General features: G+C 50.7%; 2 protein-coding genes, 1 long non-coding RNA gene and 1 other non-coding gene across 7 annotated transcripts in view; 3 read left to right on the forward strand and 1 right to left on the reverse strand.

The window, feature by feature from the left end:
• Positions 1–4,341, forward strand: part of CFAP45 (cilia and flagella associated protein 45) — a 29,083-nt gene extending 24,742 nt beyond the window's left edge. For both annotated transcript variants that reach the window (XM_045399418.2, XM_005541298.4), the window contains exons 11-12: positions 3,535–3,759; positions 4,139–4,341. In XM_045399418.2, the coding sequence (XP_045255353.1) occupies positions 3,535–3,759; positions 4,139–4,217 (304 nt within the window). In that variant the 3' untranslated portion in view covers positions 4,218–4,341. The remainder of the gene's footprint in view (positions 1–3,534; positions 3,760–4,138) is intronic.
• Positions 4,342–14,050: 9,709 nt separating this feature from the next.
• The window catches only part of VSIG8 (V-set and immunoglobulin domain containing 8), a 28,350-nt gene continuing 14,693 nt past the window's right edge, over positions 14,051–27,707 (forward strand). Inside the window, exons 1-7 of one of the 3 annotated variants that reach the window (XR_006700734.2) lie at positions 14,051–14,234; positions 17,799–17,977; positions 18,424–18,625; positions 18,749–18,970; positions 20,048–20,167; positions 20,609–20,807; positions 21,702–22,104. Coding sequence is in view for 2 of the 3 variants with exons in the window: in XM_045399424.3 (XP_045255359.1) it covers positions 14,186–14,234; positions 17,799–17,977; positions 18,424–18,625; positions 18,749–18,970; positions 20,048–20,167; positions 20,609–20,807; positions 21,702–21,975 (1,245 nt within the window). In the remaining variant the exon portion in view is untranslated. Of the gene's footprint in view, positions 14,235–17,798; positions 17,978–18,423; positions 18,626–18,748; positions 18,971–20,047; positions 20,168–20,608; positions 20,808–21,701; positions 22,410–27,707 lie in introns of those variants that run through there. The other 2 variants (XM_045399423.2, XM_045399424.3) reach the window with 2 other exon arrangements.
• LOC123575475 (uncharacterized) lies at positions 14,193–16,096 on the reverse strand. The gene is made up of 2 exons (XR_006700736.3): positions 15,846–16,096; positions 14,193–15,613 (listed from the first exon to the last, which is right to left on the reverse strand). It is a non-coding gene; the product is annotated as an uncharacterized lncRNA (long non-coding RNA).
• LOC123571165 (small nucleolar RNA SNORD64) lies at positions 24,741–24,807 on the forward strand. Its single transcript, XR_006695336.2, has one exon. It is a non-coding gene; the product is annotated as a small nucleolar RNA SNORD64 (small nucleolar RNA).

Below are 27,707 nucleotides of genomic sequence, written 5' to 3' on the forward strand. Positions count from 1 at the left end.
TAGAGAATTGGGAGATAGCACCTGGAATTGCTTAAGGAATTGGCGATGACTGGGATTATTTACCCTGGAGCAGTAAAAGTATAAATAAAGGTAAAATCTGGTCCCTTCTGCTGCCCTCTGACTCATGTCCCCCTGCAAATTAGGGATGAAACTGCAAGAGGAGTGGTTTAGGAAAGATAGAGATAAGAACTTCAGACACTAAGGGTTGTGAGTCATTGGAGCAGGACTTTAAGGGAGCCTTTTGCCATTCATTTGACAAATATAAAGCACAGAAATGCAGGGCTCTGTGCTGGATGCCATGGAGGACATTAGAAATTAATAAGACACTGCTCTTGCCCATTCCACAGGAAAGGTATTAGAGATTTGTGTTTGGATGGACCGTACCTACATCAATCCATCTTTCTTCCTTGGTAGCTCTTTATCCTTTTACTTTTGTTTTCCCTTTTGGCTCAATGATAATTTCAACACATAAGTGGAAGCTAAATGTTCACATCTCTCACTGTTCTGCTCCCTCCCCCAAAGCAGTCAACAGTCACAGCTGCCATTGGTTTCCCTCTCTGCTCTATTTTCCACCAATCAGATCTGCCACCCCCAGACCTGGTCCCTGGGAGTGTTCTCCTGGTCTAACTGGGAATGACTGTCTTCTTGCTCTGGTTCAGACCCTACAACATCAGGATATTTCAAAAGGAAACAAGCCAAGCAAAATATTTGAATTGAGGAGATACAAAATTACAGACATTATGCTCAGATAAGTAGAGATTAAACAGTATGGCATCACTTTCTTGGTTCATATGCTCTAGGTCCTTCCTCTTGGTAATGGGTAGTTAGTTGCATGCCAGACCAGGCTACCCAGACCGCTAGCTAAAGGCAGAGCAGGTCTTCAGGAACCTCTGTCCTTACCAGAGCCAGATTTTTGGCCTTTTATTGGGCTGCAGGCCCCAGCATGTCCCCCCTGCTGTGATGCCCTTTGGGTCTGTAACTTTCTCTGCCCCCAGGGTTGTGCCATGGTCACTGGACACCTAGTGAAGAAAGTAGCTTCCTAAATGTCCCCAAAGATTCTGCCCTTGGGCTACAGACTGCCTTCCAGATGTCTCCCCTCTCCTCCTTGGCCTCTATGCCCTTGGACATCTGTGTTGCTGTTAACAGGCACTAATAAATATTAATGAAAAGAAATTTAAGTCCTACTTTTGCTACCGACCCATTTGTCTTTCCTTTGCATCATTTGCCTGGAGCATATGCACTAGCCAGTTATTAAAGCTAGACCAGCCTTTTTGGAGAAGTTCAACTTTACCTGTTGCTGTAGGTTAGTATCCAGGCCTAGTGTCTCCAGGGCCATGTGACCATCGTGGTGGATGTTTTCACTCAAAAGCTTCCCTGCCGCTGCCCAAATCCAACTTTCTCTGCTTCAGAAGCATGGCCTCCTGTATGGCCTATTTGTGGATTTTTTTTTTTTTTTTTGAGATGGAGTCTTGCTCTGTCGCCCAGGCTGGAGTGCAGTGGCACGGTCTCGGCTCACTGCAACCTTCACCGCCCGGATTCACGCTATTCTCCTGCCTCAGCCTCCCGAGTAGCTGGGACGACAGGCCCCCACCACCATGCTCAGCTAATTTTTTGTATTTTTAGTAGAGACGGGGTTTCACCGTGTTAGCCAGGATGGTCTCGATCTCCTGGCCTCGTGATCCGCCCACCTCGGCCTCCCAAAGTGCTGGGATTACAAGCGTGAGCCACCGCGCCCAGCCTATATGTGGACTTTTGTTTCTGGACAGAGGGATGTCCATACTTCTCAGCCTGTTGACTAAGCAGAGATAGCTGACTTCCCCTACCGAGTGGTTTTTAGAAATGTCTGGGAGCTTTTGAAAAATATGATGACCAGGCTCCACTTCCTGGATTGTGATTTAAATGGTCTGGGATGAGGCCCATGCGTGAATATGTTTCAAAAGCTCCCAGGTGATTCAAAAACGTAGCTAGGCTCTGTGAGCACTGCCCTAACCCAATGGAACAACCAGGTTCGTCCTCACTTGGATTTTCAACTGCCTGGCACCACCGGGGCTCTCTAGTGACACATACAAGTCCCCCTTTTCCACACTTACCCCTTCACTCAGAAGAGGGTGAAAGAATAGAAAACTGTTCTAAATACAGGAAAACAATGGCAAGGCAAAGAGGAGAGAGACTTCCTGCTATCAGAGATGTGTCTGGGCAGTCAGGATTTGGTGTCTAAATACAGAGGGCTGAGGAAGCCAGCAGTTCTCTTCAGGTAAACTGGGAGGTCTCTGTAGAAGGTATAGAATTTTAGGAGATGTTTGCATGATGGAAAGAGTTGCTGGGAGTAGAGAGGATGCCGCGTGTGTGGTGGATCTTGGAAGAAAGCTAGAGGGAAATGAGGAAATGAAGCAGTGTTGTAGGTACCTTTTGTTGGGGTATCAGTGACTCTAGGGGAGGAGAGCAGGTGAGAAATTCCTGCCTAAGATGATTTTACATTTCATTTTTAAAATTATGTTGAGAACAAAATTAGATGTTAGCTTAAGAAGGCCTATAAATGCATTATTTTTCTGAGATGTGAATGCATTTCATTTGAGTGTTTTCTAAGCCTTTCCTGTTGCCATTAGTGATTTTCTCCCTGATGTCACGGTCCATGAAGTATTTTTGTGGAAGAGGTTTCTAAGGGAAATTTGGAGAGGTGGATCAGGAAGAGAACTGAGAGGTATCAGGATGAGCTCCTTCCTTCTTCCACTAACCAGGGTGGAGTTAGCATGACACTTTACCGCATCTTTTACGTTTCCAAGCATCGAGGGACGGAGGGAGGGAGGCAGGAAAGGAAGGAAGGAAGCAAGGAAGAAGGCAGGCAGGCAGGAAGGAAGGAAGGAAGGAAGGAGAGAGAAGAAATCTCAGGATATGCTGGAGAGGAGTTACGCATTGTTATCAGGGAGAAGTAGGAACAATAGCTCCCAGTGGGTGAAACCCTGGGTGTAAGACTGGCTACATAATTTTCAGGGCCTGGTGAAAATTAAGAATGTGTAGCTTGGGCAACATAATGAGACTTCATCTCTACAAATAATAAACAACAAATTAGCTGGGTGTGGTGGCACTCTCTTGTGGTCCCAGCTACTTGGGAGGCTGAGGTAGGAGAATCACTTGAGCCCAGGTGGTTGAGGCTGCGGTGAGCTATGATAGCACCACTGTGTTCCAGCCTGGGTGACAGAGCAAGAGAGTGTGGACTCCCTTGTTCAAAAATTTTTAAGAATTTCAAAACAGTGAAAGCAGAGCATCAAACCAAACTGGGGGCCTTTCTAAGCATGCCCATGACATCCAGTCATGCGACCCTGGAGCTAGTTCTCGCTGGGTGGGAGAAGGGGGGATGCATGGGCAGCAGCTTCTGGGGCTGATCTTTGAGTTACCAAATGGGGCTGGAGCACAGAGGGCTGCAGTCTCTGAGGCATGTCTACTGGAGGAGCCCACCCAGGAGGCTCCCCCACCACTTTTCCTGGCCTGGGTCAGCTCAGCTGAGTTCATTGCATTCCTGTTTCCTTCCCCCAGGGCTCAGAGAGAACAGATTGAGAAGGAGCGGCTGGAGGAGGAGAAAAAGGCCACAGGGCGCTTACAGCATGCCAACGAGCTCCGGCGCCAGGTGCGAGAGAACCAGCAGAAGCAGGTGCAGAACCGGATTGCCACCTTTGAGGAGGGCCGGCGCCTCAAAGAGGAGGCCCAGAAACGCCGTGAGCGCATCGATGACATCAAGAGGAAAAAGCTTGAAGAGCTGAGGTGCGCTGTAATCTCCTCCTTCCCCAGATCCTCCTCCCTCCCCCAAAGAGATGGCACCACAGGCTGGAAAGCATGGGATTTGGTGGTGAAAGGCCATGGCAGAGATGCTCAGGGAGAGGCCCTTCTCCCCACCCAGGCCTCATCCCTCAGAAGGGGGCTCCAGCAGAAAGTCCTGGGATGGGGTCTTTCTGGCTCTCTGGGAACTCCTTGGCAGGATGCTAGAGCCTTGGCATGAATGTATGTTTCGGTGGTGGATTATGAGAGCAGTGTTGGGGGATGCAGTCCTCCAGGTTCTGTAAACCCCACCCAGAGCCTGCTTCCTCCCGCCTCCTGTCTGGTCCAGCATCTTTCCTTATACCTGCCTGCATTTCCCCGGCAGAGCCACTGGCCTTCCCGAGAAGTACTGCATTGAAGCTGAGCGCAAAGCTAACATCCTGCCAGCTACCTCTGTGAACTAAGGGGAGCCTTCGTGGCCTTCAGGATGCCTTCGGGGGACAGATTCTGCCCAGTTTCTGGGTGTCTGTAATTGCTGCTAACCTAGACATTTCATAGTTACAGATTAAATCTATTTGACTTCTCTAAGGAGCAGCTTGGCTTTCTTGTGGGAATGTGGCTGCTACAGGGTACTGAAGTGGAGTAAAATAGGTTGTAGGGGACCCGAGTGTGGGTGGCGTGGTGCTGAGGGTAAGGGAATGGGAAGATGCTTCTATGATGGTTTCTCCTAAGCCAGGAGGTCCCTTTGTCCTGGTATCTCCTGGCCTTTTTGTGATTCCCTGGGATGTGAACCTTCAGCACAATCTTGTCTCTGCTCCACCCTGACGCCCAGTTCAGAAGCATTTCAGGGCATTGAGGCACAGCTACAGATGCCTCTCAGGGAGGGGCTGGGGCAAGGCTTGGCCAGGTGGAGCTGGTGAAGGAGGCACCAGGGCCGGGTGAGGCAGGGCTCTTACTAGGATCACACCCATGACTCAGATCACATCTGTGGAGGGAGTGATGTTTGAACCTGGGGCTCACTGTGCCCGTCTCAGCTCTCTCCCACCAGAACCCTTTCAATTCCAGGCAATGCTGCAACACAGACACTGGCCCATCCCCTACTAGGGCACACCGAGAGCCCTGCACTCCCCACCCTGCCAGTCCAGTCCCCTCACCCGAACTCAGCCGCTCCTGTGGCTGGGCTCTCCTCAGTCGACCTCACTCCCATAGGTGGGGCTCCCAAACAATTTTCATCTGTTTTTAACTTCTCTCACTTTATCGCAAACTATACTTTCATCATTCATTCACTTATTCAGATACTTACTGAGTGCCTACTACATGCCAGGTACATTCCAGGCACGCACTGAGCACAACAGACCTCGCTGCCCCCTCAGAAGCCTCTCATTTATGTCAGTCTGCTCCTGTTTTCTCCCCTGAGCTGCCTCCACCAAATTTCTTGTACCTTTGGCATCATCTCTGCCTTTTTGGCCTCTCACTTGGTTGTCAGGTGCTCCTTTGGGGCTGGACTGCTAGCTTCTAGGGATGGAGCCATGTCCCTGTTTTTGTATGCCTAGGGGAAAGGGCTTTCCTCCAGCTGCTGTAATGATGAGGTACCTCTCTACCCCTGGGGACGGTTTCATCTCTCAAATCCAGAGCCCAGTCTTGCCTTCCTTGATGGGCCCTGCACCAGAGGGGTCAAGGAAGCTGCTGGGTGCGTCCTGGTGTTTACAACTCCAGGTTACGAGAGCCTCAGGCAAGAGTCCTCTTTTCATGGGGCCCAGGGAGAGTCGGTAAGCTGTTTCCTGTGCTTCCTTTTCCTCTGGACAGCCACAGCTTCCCCAGCGTCCTCTCCACCTTTCCCACTAGGAAAGATTGTTGCCCCGCCCCACCAAATGTTTGGGAAAGAGGTTTGCTCACCGTCCCTGCTTGGCACCCCTAACTGCAACCCTCCTTCCTAGAGAAGCTGAGGCCTTCCTCCCTAGGGGTCTTGGGAAGATGTGGTACCCAGCCTCGGATGGGAGAGAAGACATGGCAATGCCGCTGAGGATTCCGGGACTCGTCTGCAGTTGGCACACTGGCAAAGGTTCTGAGCATCACCTGTTGCTTAGCTGATGCTGCAGGGACCAGGGAACAAGGTTTTGCCTAGTTCAGGAGATATTCTTTCCCAGGAAAGCCAGAAAAATCCTGGGTGCTTAGAGTTTGCTTAGTCTCACACCTAAGTCATCTATCTCAGAGCTGGAAAAAATGGGCCACTGTGGAGAAAGGATTGAGGAGAAAGGGGATTCCATACCCACTGCTAACTTCTGAGCCCACTTAGACAAAAATGGGCCAACACCACAGGTTGAAAGTAAGGCCAGCATTTGACCAGAGCTGCTGCTGGTGAAAATATAGGTCTTTGGGTCCTGGAAGATCCCAAAGCTTTACTAAAAGTGAATGAGACTGTCTTGACTGGGCCTGGACACAGGGGCAGTTATAGGTTACGTAAATAAAGGCTGGCTTTGGAGAAGAGAGAATATAGCCACTTCTGAGCAAGCGAAGATGGTTTGGGAGAGAATCTCAGGGCTTTGCCCCAGGGTTGACCCTTCCACTCTCATCAGGAGTTCTCCATCTTGGAATTGGCCCATGAAGTGGAAGAGAGGTTCAATTTCTTCTCTTGGGATTCCTAAGAAGTCACACCCAGGCTTTCATGGGCTCCAGAGCTAGTCTGAACCAGTAAGAAACTAGTTCTAAGATGCCTGACACTCTTGAGAGCTGGGCAGGCAGTTGGGATCTGAGGCCAGTCAACTACATCTGGGCAATCTTTTATAAACCCTCTACCAATCTCATTCAGGAATGGCAGTGGGGATAATTACAGAGAAATTTCCTGGCGTCAAGTGGGGGCTGGTGGGGTTAGGCTGCATGATAGTAGTGGCAGATCCAGCAGGACACTGTGTGAGCTTAGCCTGCAGAGTGAGGCTAGGGCCTGGAGACAAAGAGAAAATGGGCATTCTTTTGAGGACTCTAGTGGGTTCCTAGGTTCAGTCTTGCTACTAGAGGTTGGACCTTCAGTGGGGTGCTTTCTGCTGAGGAGGTTTCAGTTTTCTCCTTCTCATCCTCAAAGGGGTAGATGGTGAGCTCTGTGTACTCCCTAAGCCACTGAACCAACACAGGGCTGTGTGAGAGGCTGTAAGAGATAAGTAGGAAATGCAGTTTGCTGCATTGTCTTTGTTAACATAAAGCCTTTTTTCTTAATTGCCAACACGATTATTGACATTGTTATATGGGCATCTGATCTTTTCACATCTACTTTTTACATTATTTTATGTATAAAGGTACATATTAACTTCCCGTGGACTTCCCAGCCCCCTGTCTTCTGCCTTGGGGGTCTTCCAGCCCTTATGATGTCAGACTGAACTAGTCCACTCTAGAGAATCCAGGGGTTGGGCTCCCTGCTGGGGCACTGAGTCAGATTTGCAGGCAGCTGCCTCCCAGGCATGTGCCTCCTGGCTCCTGGCTGGGCTCTATGTCCCACCCACCCACATGTGCCTGTTGCCCACACCACATCCTGTTGTGGGTTGGAGGCATCTCAGTACTTTCGTATCTGCTGCAGAAGCGGCTCTAGCTGGATGTGACTCAGCAGCTGCCCTGGTGGCTAAGCCATGCTGTCCCTTCCTCAGTGGGGTGCTGGGATGTCCTTTACTACCCCTGAAAGACTCAAGTCACAGCTGGACATGACTTGGTCTCAGTAAAAGCATTTGGATTAGGCTCAGATGAAAGGGGCTGAGAGAGTTCAAAGACAGACAGGGCTTTCAGGGTGAGGAAGAGTGACCGTGGTTTAGGTGATGGTGGAAGGAGACGCTGGAGCCTCAGACAAGAAGTCTGGATTTGTAGGCTGTGGAGACTCGGGGACAGTGAGCTCCTCACTCTGTTTCTCACTCTCTCTCCTCCTAACTGCTGCTTCTGCAAAGAGTGGGAGCCTGGTGGAGAACTGTGGAAGAAGCAGATGGCTCACTGCAGACCATAGGTCTCTTCCCCTCCTGGGCTGCTGCCTACGGCAACCTGCCTCCCTTACCAGATTCTGAGATATGTCAGGGGAAATCATGCCAAGGTTACCTGGAAGGTCCTCATTTCTGACACCGTAGAGTTATTCTTGATTTGTCTGGCTTAAATAGCTCAGACCTTTCCACAGTCCTGTCCCCCAAACCTGTCCCCTCCCAGTTGGGAAATTCTCCTTGAGGTGCAAGCTCCATGTTTCTTTTTGAATTCTCACCCATGTCCTCTTAAGAAAGGGGTAGTCATCATCTCAATACTTTTTGATAACTTTGAGGCTGGGCAAGAGTAGGGTTGAGATTTTAGAGGGTTTTCTCAGGAGACTCCCAGAAAGAAGAGTCAGAAGCGGGTGAATGGAAGTGGGGAGCAGAAGAGCGGGGCCTGGAAGAAACTGTCCAGAGCCAATGAGCTTTCCTGCATGGTCCCTGGGAAAGACAGTCCCTGTGTAGTGGAGATGGGCACCAAATCTTAGAATCTCAAAGCAGAAAGGGACCCCAAAGACCCTCTGATGCTTGAATATCCTTTGCAAACTCTAGTCAAGTGGTTGGACAATCTGAGCTTGTACATCCTGAGAGACAGGGCACTCACTACCTCAAAAGGCAACCCAAACCATCTCAGATAAGCCCTGATGCCCAGAAGGTTCTTAATATTGAGTCAATGTGTCTTCCTGTGTATCCAACGTGTGGACCGAGCTCTGCTCTTTGGGACCACACAAGGCAGGGCCAGACTCCTTTTACATGATATTTCTTCAGCTATCTCCTACCCTGGCTGCTATGCATCCTGACTCTGAGGGGAAATGCCTGTCATTCTAGAAACACAGGACTCTCCTGAGCATTTCAGGGAGAGGAGGAAACTGGGAGAATGGGGAATCTTCAAGTTTATCCCTTGGGCTGGGCCTGCTACTCTCCTGCCAGGTAATACTTCCGCTGTCCCTGCAGCCCTAGCAGAGCTCTGTTGCCTCTGAGCCCCACCCCTGTGGCACCACCTTCCCCTTGACTCCTTCTATCCTAGTGTCTAGGCAACAGGAAACAAACACAGAGGGCAGAGCAAGGATTGGTCAGGACGAGCTTTGTGAGAAAGGCTCTGAACAAGACACACACCAGCTGCAGCTTCGTACTGACGCCTGCCAACTCCCACACACCTTCCTGGGCAACTGCCAGTGGAGCAAGGCAGGCCTGGGGCCACCCTGCAGGTCAAGGGGTACCACAGTTCCCCTCTGTGGATATGTATTTGGGGAATCCAGATGGCAAAATCAAAGGCAAGTTTTATTTCTACAAATTAAAAGGTCAAAGTCCCATTGGACCTGTGGATTAATTCATCACAAAGTTTCTTTCCCCATAAACAGACAGACTCATGGTTCAGGACAATCAATTTTAGTTGCTTAATCCACCTGAGGGCCTGGCTCTGATCCCTGTGAGGTGCTCTGGTGTTCTGGGTAGAAGGTCCCAAGGGGTTCTGTTCTCAAGGATCTTCCTTCCTCAGTTAAAAAATAATCATCAGCTATCACTCCTGGCTTTGCTCTTCTCAGGCCATGTCTAGCAGGGACCTGGCTTACTTACCAAGCCCAGAAATATTCCCCTGGCCACTTCTCTCCACCCCCTACTCCTTTCTCTGGCACGCTGTTGTTAGTTATCCTTCAGATCTCGGCTCAAACATCATTGCCACTAGGTCAGGGTCCTTGCACGTATTACTGCAGCTTACCACATTGCAGGCCAGGAGCTAGTTCCCTATCAGATGGGATGCTCTGTGAGGATAGAGACTGAGTCTCCTTAATTGCCATTTCCCCAGGGCCTAGCATAAAGCCCAGCTGTTTGCTGAATGAATGAAGGTTCTGCAGGATGTGGTTGATCTTGGCGAGGTGAAGATACCTTTATCTGCAAAGTCTCTTCATTCTTCCTCAGATCTGTCATCAGGAAATCACATACCCTTTAAAAGCGATTTCTTCTTGCCTCCACTCATTCTCTTGCTAACAGGTCAGTTGGTGGCATTCAATTGCCTCCCTTTGCTCTTGTGCTTTGTTGATGTAGTGACAGCTCCGGCCACTCCTTTAATTGATGGGGACTATGTGTGTGCTGCTTGCTTTTCTGAGTCTGTCAGCTTCAGGACATTGCTTGATGGGAGAGATGTGGGCATATCCAGGCTCCTCCTAGAATCCTACTTCTTTTGAAGTGTACCAGTCAGAACCATTGAGGTTTGGGAAAACTGAGAAGGGGCTTGGGGTGTCCCTGTGTCACCTGTGTTCACAGCTCTTCCCTGCCAGCTTTGATCTGAGCCTTAGTCTCGAACCCAACCCACACCCTCAAACTTAACCCCACATGTTGATCTCATCCCTCTCTGTAACCAGAACTTGATGTTGTCCCATCACCACCCATGCAACCTCTGAGCCCCCTGCCCTTCTCATGCAACCATGGCCTCACCTGGCAGACCTCCACCTCCAAATCGTCACTGAAAGCTGGGTGGACAGACAGCAGCTGCAAGGCTCCTTGGCTTCTCTGTGACTCTTTGCCTATCCATTGTCACTCACAGCTTCTGCTCCCAGAGTCTTACCTCAGAGGTTTCCTCTGCAGGACAACTCCTCCCTGGGTGCTGCAGGGTGAGCCCTGCGCTACATGGGGACTTGAGAGAGGGGGCTGAGGAGCTTGCTGACTGTGTAGGGAGGAGTTTAGAAAGAGTCAAATTGCAGTGCCAGCCAAGGAAGGGGTTGTGGGGAGCTTGATTGAGCCTGAGCCCAGGGAGTCTGGCGGCTAGTGAGAGGGGTTGGGGTGGGCAAGTCCAGGCAGGGAAGGGCAGGGCTTAGAGGGCTGGGGTGGAGTTGCTGTGAAAGGGACTTTGGAGGAAGAATAGGCTTTGGAGGAAGAGTAGGCAGCCCAAGCCCTCTGCCTGTCCTTCCCTGAAAGGTTCTGGGGCTGGGCTGCACTTCATACTGGAAGCAGTCTGTGGCCTTCTCTGAGACTTTGTCCAGCCTCTTCCTACCTCCTGTATCTCCCTGTTTACTCCTTTCTAGGCCCGTCTTTGATTTTCTGTTATTGTCTTAGAATAGAAGCAAATACCAGTCAAACCAGGGCCATTCTTCCCTGGAGAGTCACGGATTTCTCAGGAAAAAGCAAGGGGCCCTTTCGGAAATTTGTGTTGGTTCCCAGCTCGTGGCCTGGGCGCTCTGCCTCCTCTGTCTCCCTCTGAGTCTCCGGAGGGGCCATTTAGACCATGTGTCTTTCTGTCTGTCTCTGTCCCAGTCTCTGTCTTTGCCCCTTAACTCATCACTATCTCTCCCAATCTCTTTCTTCTCTCTCTCTGGGGTCACAGGGGGAACCCCAGTAGTCTCCTCGACCAGACCTTTATAAAACTTGAAAAGGAAGTGGGTGGGGAAATGAGAGGTTTGGGGTGGAGACTGGCTGGGGAAAAATGAGAGGGAGGAGTTGGGATAGGGATCTTCCTAGGAGTGGGGCCCTCTTCCACTGCTGAGGATACGGCCCAGAGAGAAACACGGACTGCGAGCTGGTGTTCTCACAGAGGGAGAGGACTGTGGGGCTGCGACATATGCTTTGGAAACCATGCTGACATCCCAGTGCCTTCACCCCATCCACAGCCTCCCCACCACTGCCCTCCCCGAAAACCCTGCAGGGCTCAGGGTATAGGGCTAGAAGGCTGACAGCTTCTTTTACAGGACTCAAATTGCAAGGAGGTAGCAATTAAGCCTCAGAGAGTCAAGGGGGAACAACAATGGCACTCGGCCCTTTCAGGCTTTGAAAGATCCCCATGTGGTGCCCCGTAAAGTGGCTGTTCTAGGAGCATGTAGACCCTCAGTTTCTCCCAAGTCCCATCTCCTGAGGACTCCAAATCCAGACCACCCTTCCTCCCCAGTCAGTAAGACTCCCTCTGATGGACCCCATCTTCTAGTTTGGTTTGGCGTCAGAGCCCCACTCATTGTCAATAGCTTCCCATGTCTCCTCCCCAAATGCTTTTCCTGGAGCTTGGCCAGGTGGTGAGCTTTAGTCGTGGAGCAGGACTTCAGGGCGTCCATTCTGTATGGGATTTAGTTGTCTCATGCCCCTTAGATGGGCTTGTGTATGTTTGGCTTCCTCCTCCAAGTCTTGGGACCCTAATCAACATGTGCTACTAGTAGTCTCCCTGCACTAAGGGTTGAAAATTCTAGCCAAACCTGGATTTAGCAGATGGAGGCTGAAGTCTTTCTATATTAGAAATAAAACCTCATCTTTGATCCCTACCAACTCCCGCTGCTTACGTGTCTTTGAACCATATTCCAATCCTAACCACAGCCTATTTCAACATGAATCTCAAACTCAGTTCTAACCCAATTATAACCCCAATCCTAAATAAATCTAAACCCAGCCTTTGATGTAGCCCTAACTGTATTCCCAGGCAGAGCTCTAAATGAAACTAAAACTCTATTCCTTATCGTAACACAACCCCAGCCATAAACCCGAGCCTCAATTCTAGCTGTATTTCTAACCTTAATCCCAACCTTAACTCTAATCCCAACCTCAAATCTGACCTCAACCTCATTCATAATTCAACTAACCCCAAACTTAACCCCAATTCTAACATTAGCCCACATCCAGAACCCAATTAAATCCCAAGCCTGCACTGTAGTTTAGTGGAACCACAACCTTACTGCTTTCTCCTCAATCTCTCTGTTCGTGGTCTCACCTGTTTTCCCTCCCACTCACCCTGACCTTCCATGGTTCTTGTTCGTGAGTGGGTCTAGTAATCCACAGGATCACCAAGACCATTTTTTGGACACTCTGGACTGACACCCTGGGTACCTGGGTATCCCAGCTTAGGCACCAGCCGCATTGGCTGAATCCCATGTTTCTCAGGCCTCTGTTTCCCTATCTGTAAAATGGGGATAATGATCCCTGCTCTTCAAAGGGAGGAGGACAATCCCATAAACCTAAAAATAAATAAGGAAATGAAGATATTCATTGCGTACATCTGGTAGGTCTCAGAGTGCCCTGTTATTGTTGGGAGTTCAGGTGCAAGGGCTTGGAATGCAGAGACGCGTGGACTCCTTGTGTTTCCTTAATGTTCTGTCTTATTTTTCCTCAGAGGGGTGGGCCCTGGCAGCATCCCTGAGCCCCATAACTCTCCCCAACACTCTTCCTCCTCTGCCCTTTCTGTGCCCCATGGTAGGGATGGGGGCAGTCCCTGACTCCTTTGAGGGAGTCAAGCTATTGAATGGGATCACTCATGTCCTGACTCCTACCATGGAGTCCAGTGAGGCACAGGCCCATCCTGTCCCCCTCAGACAAGCCAACAAGGGCGGCCCTCCCCTTGCTCCCCATGCCTACCAGGACCCTCCCCACCCCAGCGCCAACTTACCCAGAACTGTGCTGGTTTAGTCAGCCCGATGACCAGTCCAGGTTGTGAGGGTCCTTGGTCTCAAGGACCCAGTTAATACTAGGATTGCATTAACCCTCAAGACCTGGCCACTCTTTCTGGGCAGAGAAGCCAAGACACCAAGCGATCCCTCAAGAAGTTCACTCAGAGGGGCTTAGCCATGCTCACAGAGACACCCTGGCACAGACATCCTGCCTCCCTCCCACAGACACATTGCTGAGGGGTGCACACGCCTACACTGGCACCCCCTTCCCCGGTCCTCTTGGCACTGTTCTCTCCAACACTCCCTCACTAGCTCATCAGTCACCTTACTCCTACCACACACCCTGAATCCCCCATAGCACCCCTGCTCCCAGGGGTCCCCTACACTTGGGGATGGCCTTGAGTCAGGTATGGGTGCGGAGGACATTTCCAGAGGGGACAGCTAGGAGGAGACTCTGTTCCTGCACATACCCCTTCTCTCCTCTTTCAGCTCAGGAGGCCTGACTCCATTTGAAAGGCCTGAAGCCTCGGGGGAAGGTGGGCTGGACATTCCTGGGGAACCCTATGCCTTGGGATCAGGATTAACTCTTCAGAGCCTGGCCACTCTTCCTCCCAAGCCTGGCTTCTCCTTCCTCTTCCCCACTTCCCCCAGGGAAGGAGGCAGCAAATGAGTGGTGAGGGGAGCCCTTGGAAGCTGTAAATGAGGTGACTGTTGTCACCCTGAGGATGTGGCCAGGAGGAAGTGAAGTTTAACAGGTGCCTAATTACAAGTCCCGCTGGCTATCCTGTGCCACTCTTAGGACAGGGAAGAGCTTGGGTGAGGACTCAGTAATGCCCAGCTAGGCCACCCTGTCACCCCGCTAATTAGGGTTCCTGGGACTCCTCCCCAAGGCGGGGACCAGGCCTCCTCCCTCCCATAGAAATAACTCCGGCTGCTCCCCAGCTGGGCACTCATTGCACCTTCCTGCCACCCCGGGCCGTGTCTGGGCCCTCAGCTCCCCCCCCTCCACCCACCCCCTCACACCCACCACCACGACCCCACGGGATATCCAGCCCAGGAGGAGGAAACACCGAGTCTAGAAACATGGGAGTTGGAGGAGCATTCCACCTTCTACTCGTGTGCCTGAGCCCAGGTACGGGGCTGGGCAGGGGGCAGGGATAGCCAGCATGAAGCCAAGTGGACAGGAAAGGGGCAGTGAGGGCTCACAGCAGAGCCTGGGGCTGCCTGAGATGCCTGGCAGAGTGCTGTCCACCCTTGCCCTGCTGCAGCCGGGTGTGGGTATTGCCAGGTATCCCCAGGAGACCCTGTGCCTGAGGTTCAGGGTGGGTGTCTGTGGTGTGGAGGTCTTTGAGTGGATCTTTATGTGTCCCCTGTTGGGCTCACACATGTGTGCAGGTGCCCTGCAAACTTGTGCTGTGAATAGGAGGAGAGGGATGGATTGCTCTGCAGGAGCTGGAGGTGGGGTAGGAGGGAGGTGAGCACGGGCATTGGGTGAGGGCTCAGGAGGAGCTTGGGAAGGATCAATTTTCATCAGACTGTGTGCTATTCCCAGCACTACTCCTTCTCTCCTAAGGCCAGGGCCAAGGGGCAGGGGAGTCGCTTGCCTTGAAAGGGCAAGAGACTAAGGCTGATGTAAGTCTGAGTGCTTGCTTCCATCATGGCCAGTGAGAGCTCAGGCCTGAGACCACAGCCCTGGGCACCCTGTGCTACGGGAGGGCCTTGCCCCACTCCAGGATGAGGCCTGAGGGTGGCGGGGATGGCAACTCCAGAGACTTCTCACCCCACCGGGACAGGTCCACAGGGCAGAGCTCAAGTTTGGACATTGTGGCTTCCTGCTCAGGTTGGGGCAAGTTCCACCAAGGGACATTCTATGCTGACATGGCTGGAAATGGCTGAGTCCCTCCTGCGGTCTGGATTTGGGGTGAAGGGGCATGAAGGAGGAATGTGGGAAGACAGGGCGACATTTTCAGCCTTTGTGTGAGCGTGAATGTGTATGTGAGTGTGTGGGTGTGTGTGCCTGTGTGGGAATGAGGACATTTCTGGCAGGATAGCTGCAGCCCCTCTCTGTCTGGTGAGAACAGGGCTGGCAAAGTCCACTCGGAGGCTCCAGCTGTGCTGTGGGGACCTGGACTTCCCCCTGTATGGTGTGTCAGTGGGTGTGTGAGGACAACTCAACGCTGGCTGCATTAACACATCAATACCCTCAGCTGGAGCCGCCTTTTCTCCCCTCCCTTACCTCCAGAGGGAGGGTCAGGAGTTCTGGAAGCACCTTGAAGATTCGGAAAAATTTACAAGCAGAGAGTAGGCACCACTCTTGAGATGACACCCCATAAAGCATGGCCAGCTTTTGTGGGGGCAAGAAGTCACCACTGTCCTCTTCCTTGGAGAGTCCATTGTGATTCCTCCATTCCTGTCTCTCCACAAGTCTCCCATCCAGCTCTCTCTTCCACTTTGCCTTTCTTCCCTCTCTCCGGGCTCTCCTCTCTCATTCCCTATAGTACTTCCTTAGTGCTGCAGCAAAAGGAATCAAGGTGAGACATTAGGAACAACGTCCCAAGGAGAGGGAGGGGTGAGAAAAGGCTGGAACCCTTGGGAGGAGGTTGAGAAGACTTCTAAGGAGATAGAAAAGCCCGGAGAGGCTCCCTGACCTGGGACAATTGAAGAAGCTCTCAGCCTGGTGCAGGGTGGAGGTGCTTTTCTTGCACTGTCGCTCCCTCCCAAGCCCCTCTCCCAGAATGCTTACCCTTCTGCCTGGCAGGCTCCTATGGCATGGAGAGTCCTTCCCTGCGTGGGTGCTTCCAGCGGTGCTTCTCCAGGGTGGAGCCTCTGCTCTCAGCCGAGTTCTGGTTCATCCCTGGCTTGTCTTGAGCCGCCTCAGGATCTGGCAGATGGCAGCAGGATCCTTATCTCAGGAATGAGCTGTTGTTCTCTTGGCCTGGAGCTTGTAGAGGCATCACCAGGTCCCGTTACAGCCCCAGCAGTCAGCCTGCCTGCCTGCTCTGGGTCACCTTGGAGTCTAGCTGGGTTAGGACAGAGCTGATGACCCAGCCAGTGTTCCTAGCGGGGAAGTTCAGGGATCCCTGAGGTGTTGATGTGTCGAGAGGGCCCTTGCTGGCCTCTCTGGAGCCAGGCTAAGCCTTCCTGGCAGGGTTTCCATGGATATGTCTGGTCTTGAATGAACACACACAAGGACTATATGAACACACGGTGGGTGTGTCTTTTGAATTAATATGTTCTGCGTTTGTGTGCAGATTGTGTCTGTGTCTGTATGAATCTAATAGTGTCTGTGTGTGTAGGAAGATGGGGTCACATAGGTATGTATCTGCATTTTGAAGGCTTGTAACAGTGGGCCATGTATCAATTTGTTTGCCCGTGACGGTGTAATTGTGTGTGTGTACGTGTGAGATCTCTATGTGTAAATGTGGTCCTGAGCCACAGAATGACAGAACAGAATGACTGCTGAGATCTGGGGCTGTGACTCCAGAAGACATATTGACTCAAAAAAGAACGCAGACAGAGAGTGTGTGAGGTCTGGTGAGGGGCCTGCAGAGGCAGGGTTGCTGGAGACTGGGAGGTGGAGTGCAGAGTGTCCAGGGTGGGGCCCTGGCTACGCCCGCCGCCCCCCCCCTCCCCCCGGTCTTATCCTTCTCTAGGTCCAACCGGTTGGGGATAGGCCTGCCTGGGGCTTCAGGGTAGGGAGGGACAAGAGCTCAGTCCCGAGCTCCTGGGTCCTGGGATCCCAGCTCCTCACCCAGGATTGCCTGCCACTGACTCAGTGGCAGGAGGGGCCTCACTGGGAGCCAGCTTGTGGGGGCGGCTGCATGTGAGCCACACAATCACATAAGAGGAAACACACACAGTCCACAATGCTGTGTAGTCAAGAAAGGCTCACAATGTCCTACAGATAGCTGTGGCCATAGTCCCAGGTGCACACCATCACTCACTATCACACATGGACACAGTCCGGCTCCTGGTCACAGCTGTCCACTGTCATGCACAAGCACACACTGTCACATTCAAGCACTTACATAGCCTCACATGGTCACACGTCACTGTACAAAACCACACAGAGGCATACAGCCACAGACACACGCTGTCATGCACAGATACACATAGACACACTTAGTCTTTGGCTTCTCAGGCTGAAGAGGAGTCGCAGAAGCCATTGTAACCACCCTGCTGTCTCTGGACACGAGGAGTTCACTCAGCCCAGACAGAGCCCAGATAGGTGACATTTAATCAGCCGGGCTCTTCCATCAGAGCATTTAACAACTCTGTGTGTACTCCATGCCTTCACACACACACAAACACATCCACACTATCGTATAAATATATAATCAGACACGCTAGAAGGTCACGTACATGAATATCCTCATAGTATACATAAGCAATCACAAATACTCATAAGCATACAATGTACATATGTGTACATATTCATACATGCATATAATCATATATACATACAAGCATACCTAACAGCTACATATATAACAGCTATATGTATAGCTGCTATATGCCTAAGACAATTCATGCACACACACATACACACCCACTAAGAGCAGCCCTCCTTTTATATGAAAGCACCCCTCACCTCTGGGTGCAGTGAACAGAGAATATGAAGGGAAGGGCTGACATTGACTCCTCCTGAAGCCCTGGTTCTGCTCCTACCACCCCATCTTCTCTGCCCTCCCCCTAGCACTGCTGTCTGCTGTGCGGATCAACGGGGATGGACAGGAGGTCCTGTACCTGGCAGAAGGTGATAATGTGAGGCTGGGCTGCCCCTACGTCCTGGACCCTGAGGACTATGGTCCCAATGGGCTGGACATCGAGTGGATGCAGGTCAACTCAGACCCCGCCCACCACCGAGAGAACGTGGTGAGTGCTGGGCACAGGGATCTCCTTCCTCTGTGCTTCATGATGTCTACCTGTTGGACAGCCAACATCCCAAGGGGAGAAGACTGACTTTGAACCTCCCCCAAGGCCTCTCAGGGAATGAGGCAATGGGGATGAGAGCTCTGCAATTGTGATTTAAGCTAGCCAGTCAGTCTATGTCCTCCCATCCCATTCTAAAGGGAAGATAAGGTGTAGTCTCTGCCTTCAAAAAGTTCCCAGTCTGACCATATATTTTTCCAAGTGCTTGATCTCACCTGATCTCACCAGTTCTGTAAGAGGTCAGTGGCTCAGGCATCATTATTCTCATTTTTTTTCAGCTGAGAAAACAGAGTCTCAGAGAAGTTCAGTGAATTGCCCAAAGCAGCCAACCCACATGGCCCTCCTTGGCCCTGCCTGTTTCACCACCTGTTTTCCTCTTCTTTTCACAGTTCCTTAGTTATCAGGACAAGAGGATCAACCATGGCAACCTTCCCCATCTGCAGCAGAGGGTCCGCTTTGCAGCCTCAGACCCAAGCCAGTACGATGCCTCCATCAACCTCATGAACCTGCAGGTATCTGATACAGCCACCTATGAGTGCCGGGTGAAGAAGACCACCATGGCCACCCGGAAGGTCATTGTTACTGTCCAAGGTATGGCCAGACTCCTCTGAGCTCCTCTTTCCCTGGCTTCAGAGCCAAGGGCAGCTTGGCCACCTTGAGCCTGGCTCTGTCTCTTGGCTGGGCCCTGGCTTACCATTGTCTGCCTCCTTGCAGCACGACCTGCAGTGCCCATGTGCTGGACTGAGGGCCACATGACACGTGGCAACGATGTGGTACTGAAGTGCTATGCCAATGGGGGCTCCCAGCCCCTCTCCTACAAGTGGGCCAAGATCAGTGGGCACCATTACCCCTATCGAGCTGGGTCTTACACCTCCCAGCACAGCTACCACTCTGAGTTGTCCTACCAGGAGTCCTTCCACAGTTCCATAAACCAAGGTGAGAGGGCACTGGGCGAGGGTAGTGTGGGGATGAATGGAAGATCGGGGACTCTGGGATCTGTTGGAGTTTCCTTGGGTTATCAGTGCCATCAAATCCCCTGTGGGCGACCCTCCCTCTGGGCCTACCCCAGCAGCTGCTATTTTTTTTTTGGGATGGAGTTTCGCTCTTGTTGCCCAAACTGGAGTGCAATGGTGTGATCTTGGCTCACTCCGACCTCTGCCTCCCAGGTTCAAGTGATTCTTCTGCCTCAGCCTCCCGAGTAGCTGGGATTATGGGTACGTGCCATCATAACCAGCTAATTTTTTTTATTTTTAGTAGAAATGGGGTTTCACCATTTTAGCCAGGCTGGTCTCAAACTCCTGACCTCAGGTGATCCGCCCACCTCAGCCTCCCAAAGTGCTAAGATTACAGGTGTGAGCCACCATGCCTGGCCCAGCAGCTGCTATTGAGAGGAGATGATAAGGCAAATGTGGAGAGTCAGTCAAAAGTACTATGGTGAATTTGGAGGGAGCATGGTCTCAGACAGAGCTGGGCTTGAATCCTGGCTGGGACACTGACTGGCTCCAAGTCTAAGGCAAGTGGCTTACCCTCCCTGTGCCTTAATTTCTTCATATATGGAAAGGGAATACTAATATATACCTTTCATGGTCATGAAAGCATTAAATGGGGGAGGTGTGTAAAGCTCCCAGTACATAGAGAAGCTGACAATATTCAGTCAAACAAAGAATAATAGAGCTAGGAGGAACCTTAGAGTTCCTCTTCCCCTGGCTTCCCCTGTCCTCACTGTATAAAGGAGACCAAGGCTCAGAGAGAGGATATATTTCCCTAAGGTCAGAGTGAATTAATGTTGTCTCTGTTGCTGCTGGGAGAGAGGTCCTTTCTTGCATCTCTTTCACAGCAGGGGAAAGGTGACTCACCTGGAGAGTGGAGTGTGTGTGTGTGTGTGTGTGTGTGGGCGTACACACATGCATAAGTCTTCCCTTCTTCCGGAGTGGGTGTCCCATCCCCCACCCCACAGGGACTGAGGTTGGGGTGTGAGCTCTGAGACCAGGTATTTCTGCACTTCACTTTCAGGCCTGAACAACGGGGACCTGGTGTTGAAGGATATCTCCAGAGCAGACGATGGGCTATATCAGTGCACAGTGGCCAACAACGTGGGCTACAGTGTTTGTGTGGTGGAGGTAAAGGTCTCAGGTAGGTGCAGCAGTCTAGAGGGCTGGGTGGTTGGGAGGGTTGAACTGGAGGAGGCTGGGCTCTAGTTTGGAGCCTTAGCTGCTTCTGCCTTTCCACTGCCATCCATTTGCCAGTGGGGGCTCCCAGCCCCTCTCCTACAAGTGGGCCAAGGTCAGTGGGTACAATTACCCCTACCGAGTTGGGTCTTACCTCTCCCAGCACAGCTTTCACTCTGTGCTCTAGAGCCCAGAGCGGCTGGAAGCCCTGGGAGAAGCATTCTGACACAAGGGGTTAACTTGCATCTCCCCATATCTTCCCCACTGGGTGTCCCAGGGCTAAGAGTCCCCCTGGGTCCCTCTCCCTCTTTCCCACTAACCCCTGCCCTGGCATCTCCTGGTGCTGGTCCCTCAGGCTCCTGCCAGGCTGTGAGAAAGCCTGACCTGCCTCCACTTCTCTCCACAGACTCCCGGCGTATAGGCGTGATCATCGGCGCCATCCTGGGCTCTCTGCTCGCGCTGGGCTGCCTGGCCGTAGGCATTTGGGGGCTCGTCTGCTGCTGCTGCGGGGGCTCCGGGGCTGGCGGCGCCCGCGGTGCCTTCGGCTACGGCAACGGCGGCGGGGTCGGCGGAGGGGCCTGCGGCGACTTGGCTAGTGAGATCAGGTAAAACCTGATGCATGCTGCATGCTGCTGTGCGGCAGGGAACCGGCGCCCTGCCCACCTCACTCCTGCCTGCCACCGGCCGGCTGGGCCCCCCACCCCAACCCTGCCCGCCATCGCCACGGAGTGCTGGGACTGCGGCATGTCGACCTGCCACCCAACGCATGGCTTTTCCCTCCCTTTCCCACCCTAGTCTTCACCTCTGCTCCCTGCCTTCCATTTCCCTCCTATCTACGCACCTGTCTGTCTTGTCTAGACTGTAAGCTCCTGGAGGGCAGGGCCTATGTTTTTTCACGTTTCCCCTGTACTGCGCCGGTGAGAACTCTGACATGATTATTTAAGATGAACTAATAATAAGAATAGTGCTAATAACTTATATTAGAAGCAAACTAGAAATAAAAATAGAACAAGTCTAGTAGTGCTAATGATTGCAATGCCTCGGGGATGGAGGGAAAGACGGAGAAGACTGAGGGGCAGGATGTGAGAAAGAGAGAGATTGCTCGTACAAGGTCAGGGTTAGCTAAGGAAAGACGAAGAGGAAAAGCAGCTCCTTCTGGATCTCTATTTGAAGCGGTCGGCCGGCGAAACATCAGAAAGGGATTGGAGGGGCCTGGAGGGGGCTGCCTGCGGGGCTGTCCAGATACGCGTGGACAAGCCCTGTCTGGAGGATGGGGATGCTGGCCCCCGGACCGCTGCAGGGTCGCCGACCCAGGAAGGGGCACAAAGGAGAGTAGGTCCAGGCCGAGGGAGAGAGGAGGGCAGGTGGAGAGAGGCGAGGGCAGGTGGAGGGAGGCGCGGGAGACGAGAGGTTGCCAAGAGCCCTCGGCTCTGCCCAGGCCGTGCCCACGCCGCGCCGCGGAGCAGCCAGCTCACTCGCCCGCCTGTTGTTTTCCACAGAGAGGACGCCGTGGCGCCCGGGTGCAAGGCCAGCGGGCGCGGCAGCCGCGTCACCCACCTCCTGGGGTACCCGACGCAGAACGTCAGCCGCTCCCTGCGCCGCAAGTACGCGCCTCCGCCCTGCGGTGGCCCCGAGAACGTGGCCTTGGCGCCCTGCACCGCCGCCGCAGCCTGCGAAGCGGGCCCCTCCCCGGTCTACGTCAAGGTCAAGAGCGCGGAGCCGGCCGACTGCGCCGAGGGGCCGGTGCAGTGCAAGAACGGCCTCCTGGTGTGAGCGCGCGCGCCGGGCCGGGCTGCGCCCCTGCCGGGAGGAGGGCGCGGGGCTCTCTGTCCGCAGCTGGGGACACGTCGGGGCTGGGGCCGACCTCGCTCGCCCCAGGCTGCCAGGCGGCTGAGGGTGAAGGTATTTCCATAAGGAAATGCGTAGGGAGGCAGAGCTTCCTCCCCAAAAGTGGGAGGGGGCGGGCGAGGGCGGAGGAAGGCGATCCCGAGCCTTCTCCTCACCCCCGGGACCGAAGGTTCGGGGGAGAGGGAGGGAGGAGACTGAGTGTCCTAGAGCGGCTGAGGCCGGAGGCCCGGAGTCCCCAGCCTAAGCAGAGGGCCCCGGGGGCCGGGTGGGTGGGGGTCTGTCTGGACGAATTGTTGTGTGTGTGAGGTCTGAACTCTGAGGCAGCAGTCTTAGCACAATAAAGAAACATTGAGACGGGAGTCCGAAGTGGCTGTCCGCGTTCCACGGAGGTTGGGCATGGGGTGGCTAGCCCTGCCCAGGGCCCGGGAGGGTTGCTTCTGTCGCTCCACCTCGACCCCGCCCCTCTCCTCCCTCCTGCTTAGATACCTGGCAGTCAGAGCTGGAAGGGGCCATCCAATGCTACTCCTTTCAACAACATACAAAGTGCAGGTAAACGGAAAACAAAGACAAAAAGAATTAGCTCAGAATCTCTATGACCGTAAAATAAACTATTTGAGGAACTGGCAAGGTGCAATACACTTGCCATTTCTAAATATTCAAAGTTTTACACATGTCAAGATTTTCTGTTGAGAATAATGTGCTCTGAAGGTCTAGGGAGTCTTTGTATGTTGTTGAAAGCTAAAAGGAAACTAGTTCTTGGATCACAGAAGGCACAGGCACCCGGTGAAACAGAAACAAGGACATGTGAAAATAAGACTACCACCTGTTATATTAAAAAACTAAGTGCCACAGTTGTAGGGTGCTGGGTGAAGTGCAGGAAGGAGGGGGAATAATATTTATATAGCGAATATTATGGAACTCGGATAGTATGGTAAGTCCCTTCACCTAGATGCTGCTGGTGTTTTAGAACAATTTTTTTTGTGTGTTTTTTTTTTTCACTTGTCTACAGTTGGTCAACTTGTGCAGAGCCCATCCACAGGAGATGTTTGAGAAATACCAAGTGAATAAATGTGGCAGCATTACTTTATGCTAGCAAAAAAAAGTTTTTAGATATTTTACAGTTACTACCTTATAATAGAATATTCTGTGGTTAGAATCTAGGCCTTTCTGAGATCCAGCTCCACACTCTTACACCCTGAAGTGGTCAGCCACTCCTAAATAGGGATTAATTGAGCTATTCAGTATTTACCAGCACTTGTTTTGTTAAACACCTTGTCGTGATATTTACAATGTATTTTGGGGGATGTTTTAGTCATTTTTGGTCCAAAAGTGGAAATCAATAAGCACTGTTTTTGTTAATAGGCATGAGACGTCCTCTCTTGTTTAGTGAGGTGGGGAGTGCTTAATCGAAGAGTAATGTTTGAGATAAAGTTCCAAGGATATATTTGCTAAGCAAACAGTAAGTAAAGTGGGCAATGTTATAGATGTTCCTTTGTTGATAAAGGTACCAGGTGGTCACACAGCAAGGAGGGGGATGCAGACAAGTAGACAAGCTCTACTAATCCTTCTTTGTTCGACATCATCTCTGTTGGGCATTGGAATCTACTTTCCTAATGCAATTCCCACTTGCCTATGACTTAAGAATTTTTAATATGGAATAGAAATGATTAATAGGAGAAGCTTGGCTGGATTAATTTCCTGTGCTGAGCAAGATTAAACTTAAAAAACTAGTTAGGTCCATCCTAAATGCCCAAGATTTAAGAAGGAACCTCATAGTTCAACTGGTATTTGATGAATGTGAATGATTTTGTATTTGATGAGCTCATGAGGACAACATAGTGATGCAGGGGGGTAGGTGTTTGTATATCTGAATTTTCTGGGCTGTCTGTTTCTCATTGTATATGTAATTTATTTGTATACCTATTTGTAGAGTTCATTTTAGTTAGATTATTTGTGCTTTGGTAGCAAAAATACATTTGAAAGGGTAAGTTCTTGAAGTCAGCAGTTTCATGTCTGCTATGAGACATGTATCAGGAAAAGTAGTGTGGGTTCTATTATTTCCATGCTAAAACTTGGATGGTGTTACCTTACCACTTTGGTCCCTTGTTTCAAGGATGTTAGAACTTAGCTTAGACCTCCCTCAGAATCCTTTTGGACTTTGGGCTTCATTTGTTTGGCCTGCCTTGTTTTTATTTGGTCATCCTTCTTGATTCTTTCATACTATTTGTTTACACTTAACTCTGGAATATTTTGGTGGTTGTTTTCAATGTACTCTAGGTCTTTAAATTGGTTTGTAATGAATTATTGAGGAGAATAGCAAGTTGTTGACATTATATCTGACTGTAGTAACATTAGTATATTTCCATTTCAATTTGTTGGGCAATTTGCTCGTGAAAATATAAGATGTTATATTTAGTTCTACCAAAACCAGGATCTCAATATTATTCTTCTGGCAGGTTGCTCTGTGTGTGTGTGTGTGTGTGTCTGTCTGTCTGTCTGTCTTTGATTTTTTTCCTTCATATTTTCCCCTTAATTCGGTGTCAGTCAATACTGTCACTGTTTCACATCCATTGTCACATAAAACCAGTCATCTCATTCTCCCAGGCCCCCTGTCCTTGGGAAGGGATGTGCAGTCTGCAGGTATTAGTGATTTTACTTAGCTGCATGAGTTGCTGGGAAAGGCCTTGGCTGGATTTATAATGATCTGTGTTTACTGAGCATGATGAAGCAAAGTTCAATATTATTACTCTGAAGTCTGACCTAAAAAAAATCCTACTCCTTCACTATACAGATAGGGAAACTGAGGCCCCTCAGGCTGGACTTTAAATCCCCAATTCTACTTTTTCATTTTATTCTAGAAGGTCAGATGAGAGGAAACAGAGCTCTGTCATGGATGACCTCTAAATGTTCCCTGATGGTTCTTAGCATCCTTCTTTCTCTTCCCCTCATTGATCTATTCCTGACTTCTTTTATCTCTTTCAGAGGTATGCCTTCTTTCATAATAGCCAGGAAGGGATTCAGAGTCATACTCTCTGGTGTAGAAAGACCTTCAAGGCCAGCTAGCCCAGCTCCCCCTTTTGGTGGGAAGGGGATTGGCATTTATTGAGCACCTATTAAGTGTTAGGTGCTTTTCGATTTTTTGTCTTATTTATTCCTTACTTTAGTCCTATGAGGTTGTGTATTATCCCCATTATACAGATGAATAAACTGAGCCTCAGAGGGATTAGGTATCTTGACCAAGGCAACAAAGATAATAAAGATAATTCAGGATTTGATCTAGGCATGTTTGGTTCCAGGACAGCAGGCTGTTTCTCTGGTATTTGAATTCCTTCTATAGCATTCCTGACAAAGGGTATTCAACCTCTTCTTGACAACCTCCAGTGGCAGCTCACTACCTTCCAAGGCAGGCCACTTGGCCTCTCACTGTCAATATTCAACAGAACATTTCTCTGGAACCCGGTTTTTGTCCCCATATAGCTTTTATCCCTTGATCCAAGTTCTACTCTTAGGGACCCCAGAGCATTGTATTTCTAATTCAGCTGCCTCTAGTGGACAAAGTGGTTGCACTCCATACGGGATGGCTGCAACAGGGACACAACTGGACACTTGTCTGGTCTAGTTGGTGGGAGGTGTTCAGAAGAGCACAGTACTTCAAGGTTGCTTCATTCTGCTTTCCTTTCCCCAGCTGCCTGCTTGTTGAGAGCCCAGCCTCTTTCTTCTCTCTTTGTCTCTTTTCTTTTGAGGAGAAGCTAGTCTTCCTCATTTTTCCTGCTCCTATTCTAGGGTCACAGGAGGTGTGGGGTGTGCATGGGCCTCAAAGTGTCTTTAGGAAGCCCCCAAACCCTTGTTAGTAACACATAACTAGGAAACCCTCAAGATGCCTTGGGTATTTGCAAAGGGGTGATGGCATTGCCAATTCTGCTTTTATAGAGCTTGCTGGGAGAGATGAGAGACAGTAATGAGGCAAAAGGAACTAGAGACAACTGTCCTGGGGGTGGGAAGGTGGGGAGTTCTTGGAAATGGGAAGGAAAGGACATTAAATAAGGAGAAGAGCAGGGAACTCCAGGAACCATTCATCCCTTCATTTATTTGGTCATATTTATGAGCACCTATAAGATGACTTGTCATAGATGAAGAGATCTTCAGCAGGGCACTGTGCCTGGCATACTTTTGCCCTAAGGCAGGGGATGATATAGGACGATGTGGAGAGGGTGCTCCCAGTCTGAGGAGCTTCCAGCTCAGCTTCCTGCAAGGTGCTGAGGGACAGAGGCAGCCAGCTGGCTGTGCAGGTTGTTGAATGATATCATCTTCCCCATTCCAGGAGCAAGGCAGCCATGATCAGACTTAGCCTCCATTTAGGGGGTGGGACCAGTGAGGCTCTGGCAAGAAAGGCTCACTAAAAAGCAGCAAGAGAGATTTTAGAGAGACTCTGAGAACAACTTGCTGTTAGGGTGAGTCAACAGGGAAGGTAGAGAGTTCCTAAATCCAATGCTGAGATCACAGTACTTACTTACAGTAACTGTACTTGTGACTGTAAGTAAGTCACTGTACTTGTGACAGTCACTGTACCTACCACCCCAGGAGAATAAGGGAGGGAAGTTTCTGTTTCAACAATTTTGCTTCAGGGACACCTTGGTGTTTTTTATTCATTTCTCCTGCATGAAACCTTGTTCAGTGCTGGAAGAGAGCACTTGTGGTGACATATGTTCAACAGTGGCTTTGGGAGTAGGGTGTAGGGTGGGGTAGGGGCTGGGAAGCCCTGATTTATAGCCTTTGCTGATTTCCATGATGTCAATGCTTCCACTATGGCTGAATTCAAGCTACCAACACGATGTGACTGGCATGGAATTGGGAGAAATGTTTGGTAGCACATGATTGTATGGTATTTCCATGATACAGATACAATGGAGGAAGTAAATAACTTTAAGAGCTTAGGTAATAGTGCACTGTAGTAAAGTCATCAGGAAGTGATGAATTTTGAGTACTTATCAACTTTGTTTTAATATCATTTAGTTATAAATGTATGTAATTTACTTTTTAATAATGGCTGCATTTAACAACTGGCTTGGAAAAGTTAGGTGGACCGTGTCATCCCAGGCAAGCAGAAGGCTGGGTACACAAGTGTTGCCTCAAGCATGGAAATCTCAAGTACATCTTGATTTTTCTCTATTTTTCTAGAGAAATGCAAACAGCACAAAGTTATGCTACTTCTATTAAATACTACCTAAATTGTCCTCATCCTACTTCCTAGTTCCACCTTTTCCATCTCTCCCCCACCTTGCTGGAGCTGAATTCTGGTTCCTCAGGTCACTGAAAAATTACTGAGAGAATTTATATCCCCTTGGTTCCGGGTTTCTCTTTCGGTAGCCATCAGAAACCTGCGTTGGCATCCAAAGAATTTGCATACATTTGTCTCCCAGGGCATCCAGCCATAGGAAATCTATTCAAGAAATGCTTGTGCGTCCTCATTGTCTCAGTTCCTTCTCTGACTCTCTCCCCAGGCTCTAGGAAGTCATCCTTTAGTCGTCTTCTCTTAAGCCCCTAATTCTCAAGACCATGAGTCATATGGAGTCCCAAGGAATTTTCTTCTGTGTGCTCCTCTTTGACTATTACCACGCGTGCTGCTCAATTACATTTCACCTACTCTAGGCCCAGTC

This window comes from Macaca fascicularis, chromosome 1, assembly GCF_037993035.2.
Source record: "Macaca fascicularis isolate 582-1 chromosome 1, T2T-MFA8v1.1".
In the NCBI taxonomy this organism is placed as follows: Eukaryota; Metazoa; Chordata; class Mammalia; order Primates; family Cercopithecidae; genus Macaca; species Macaca fascicularis.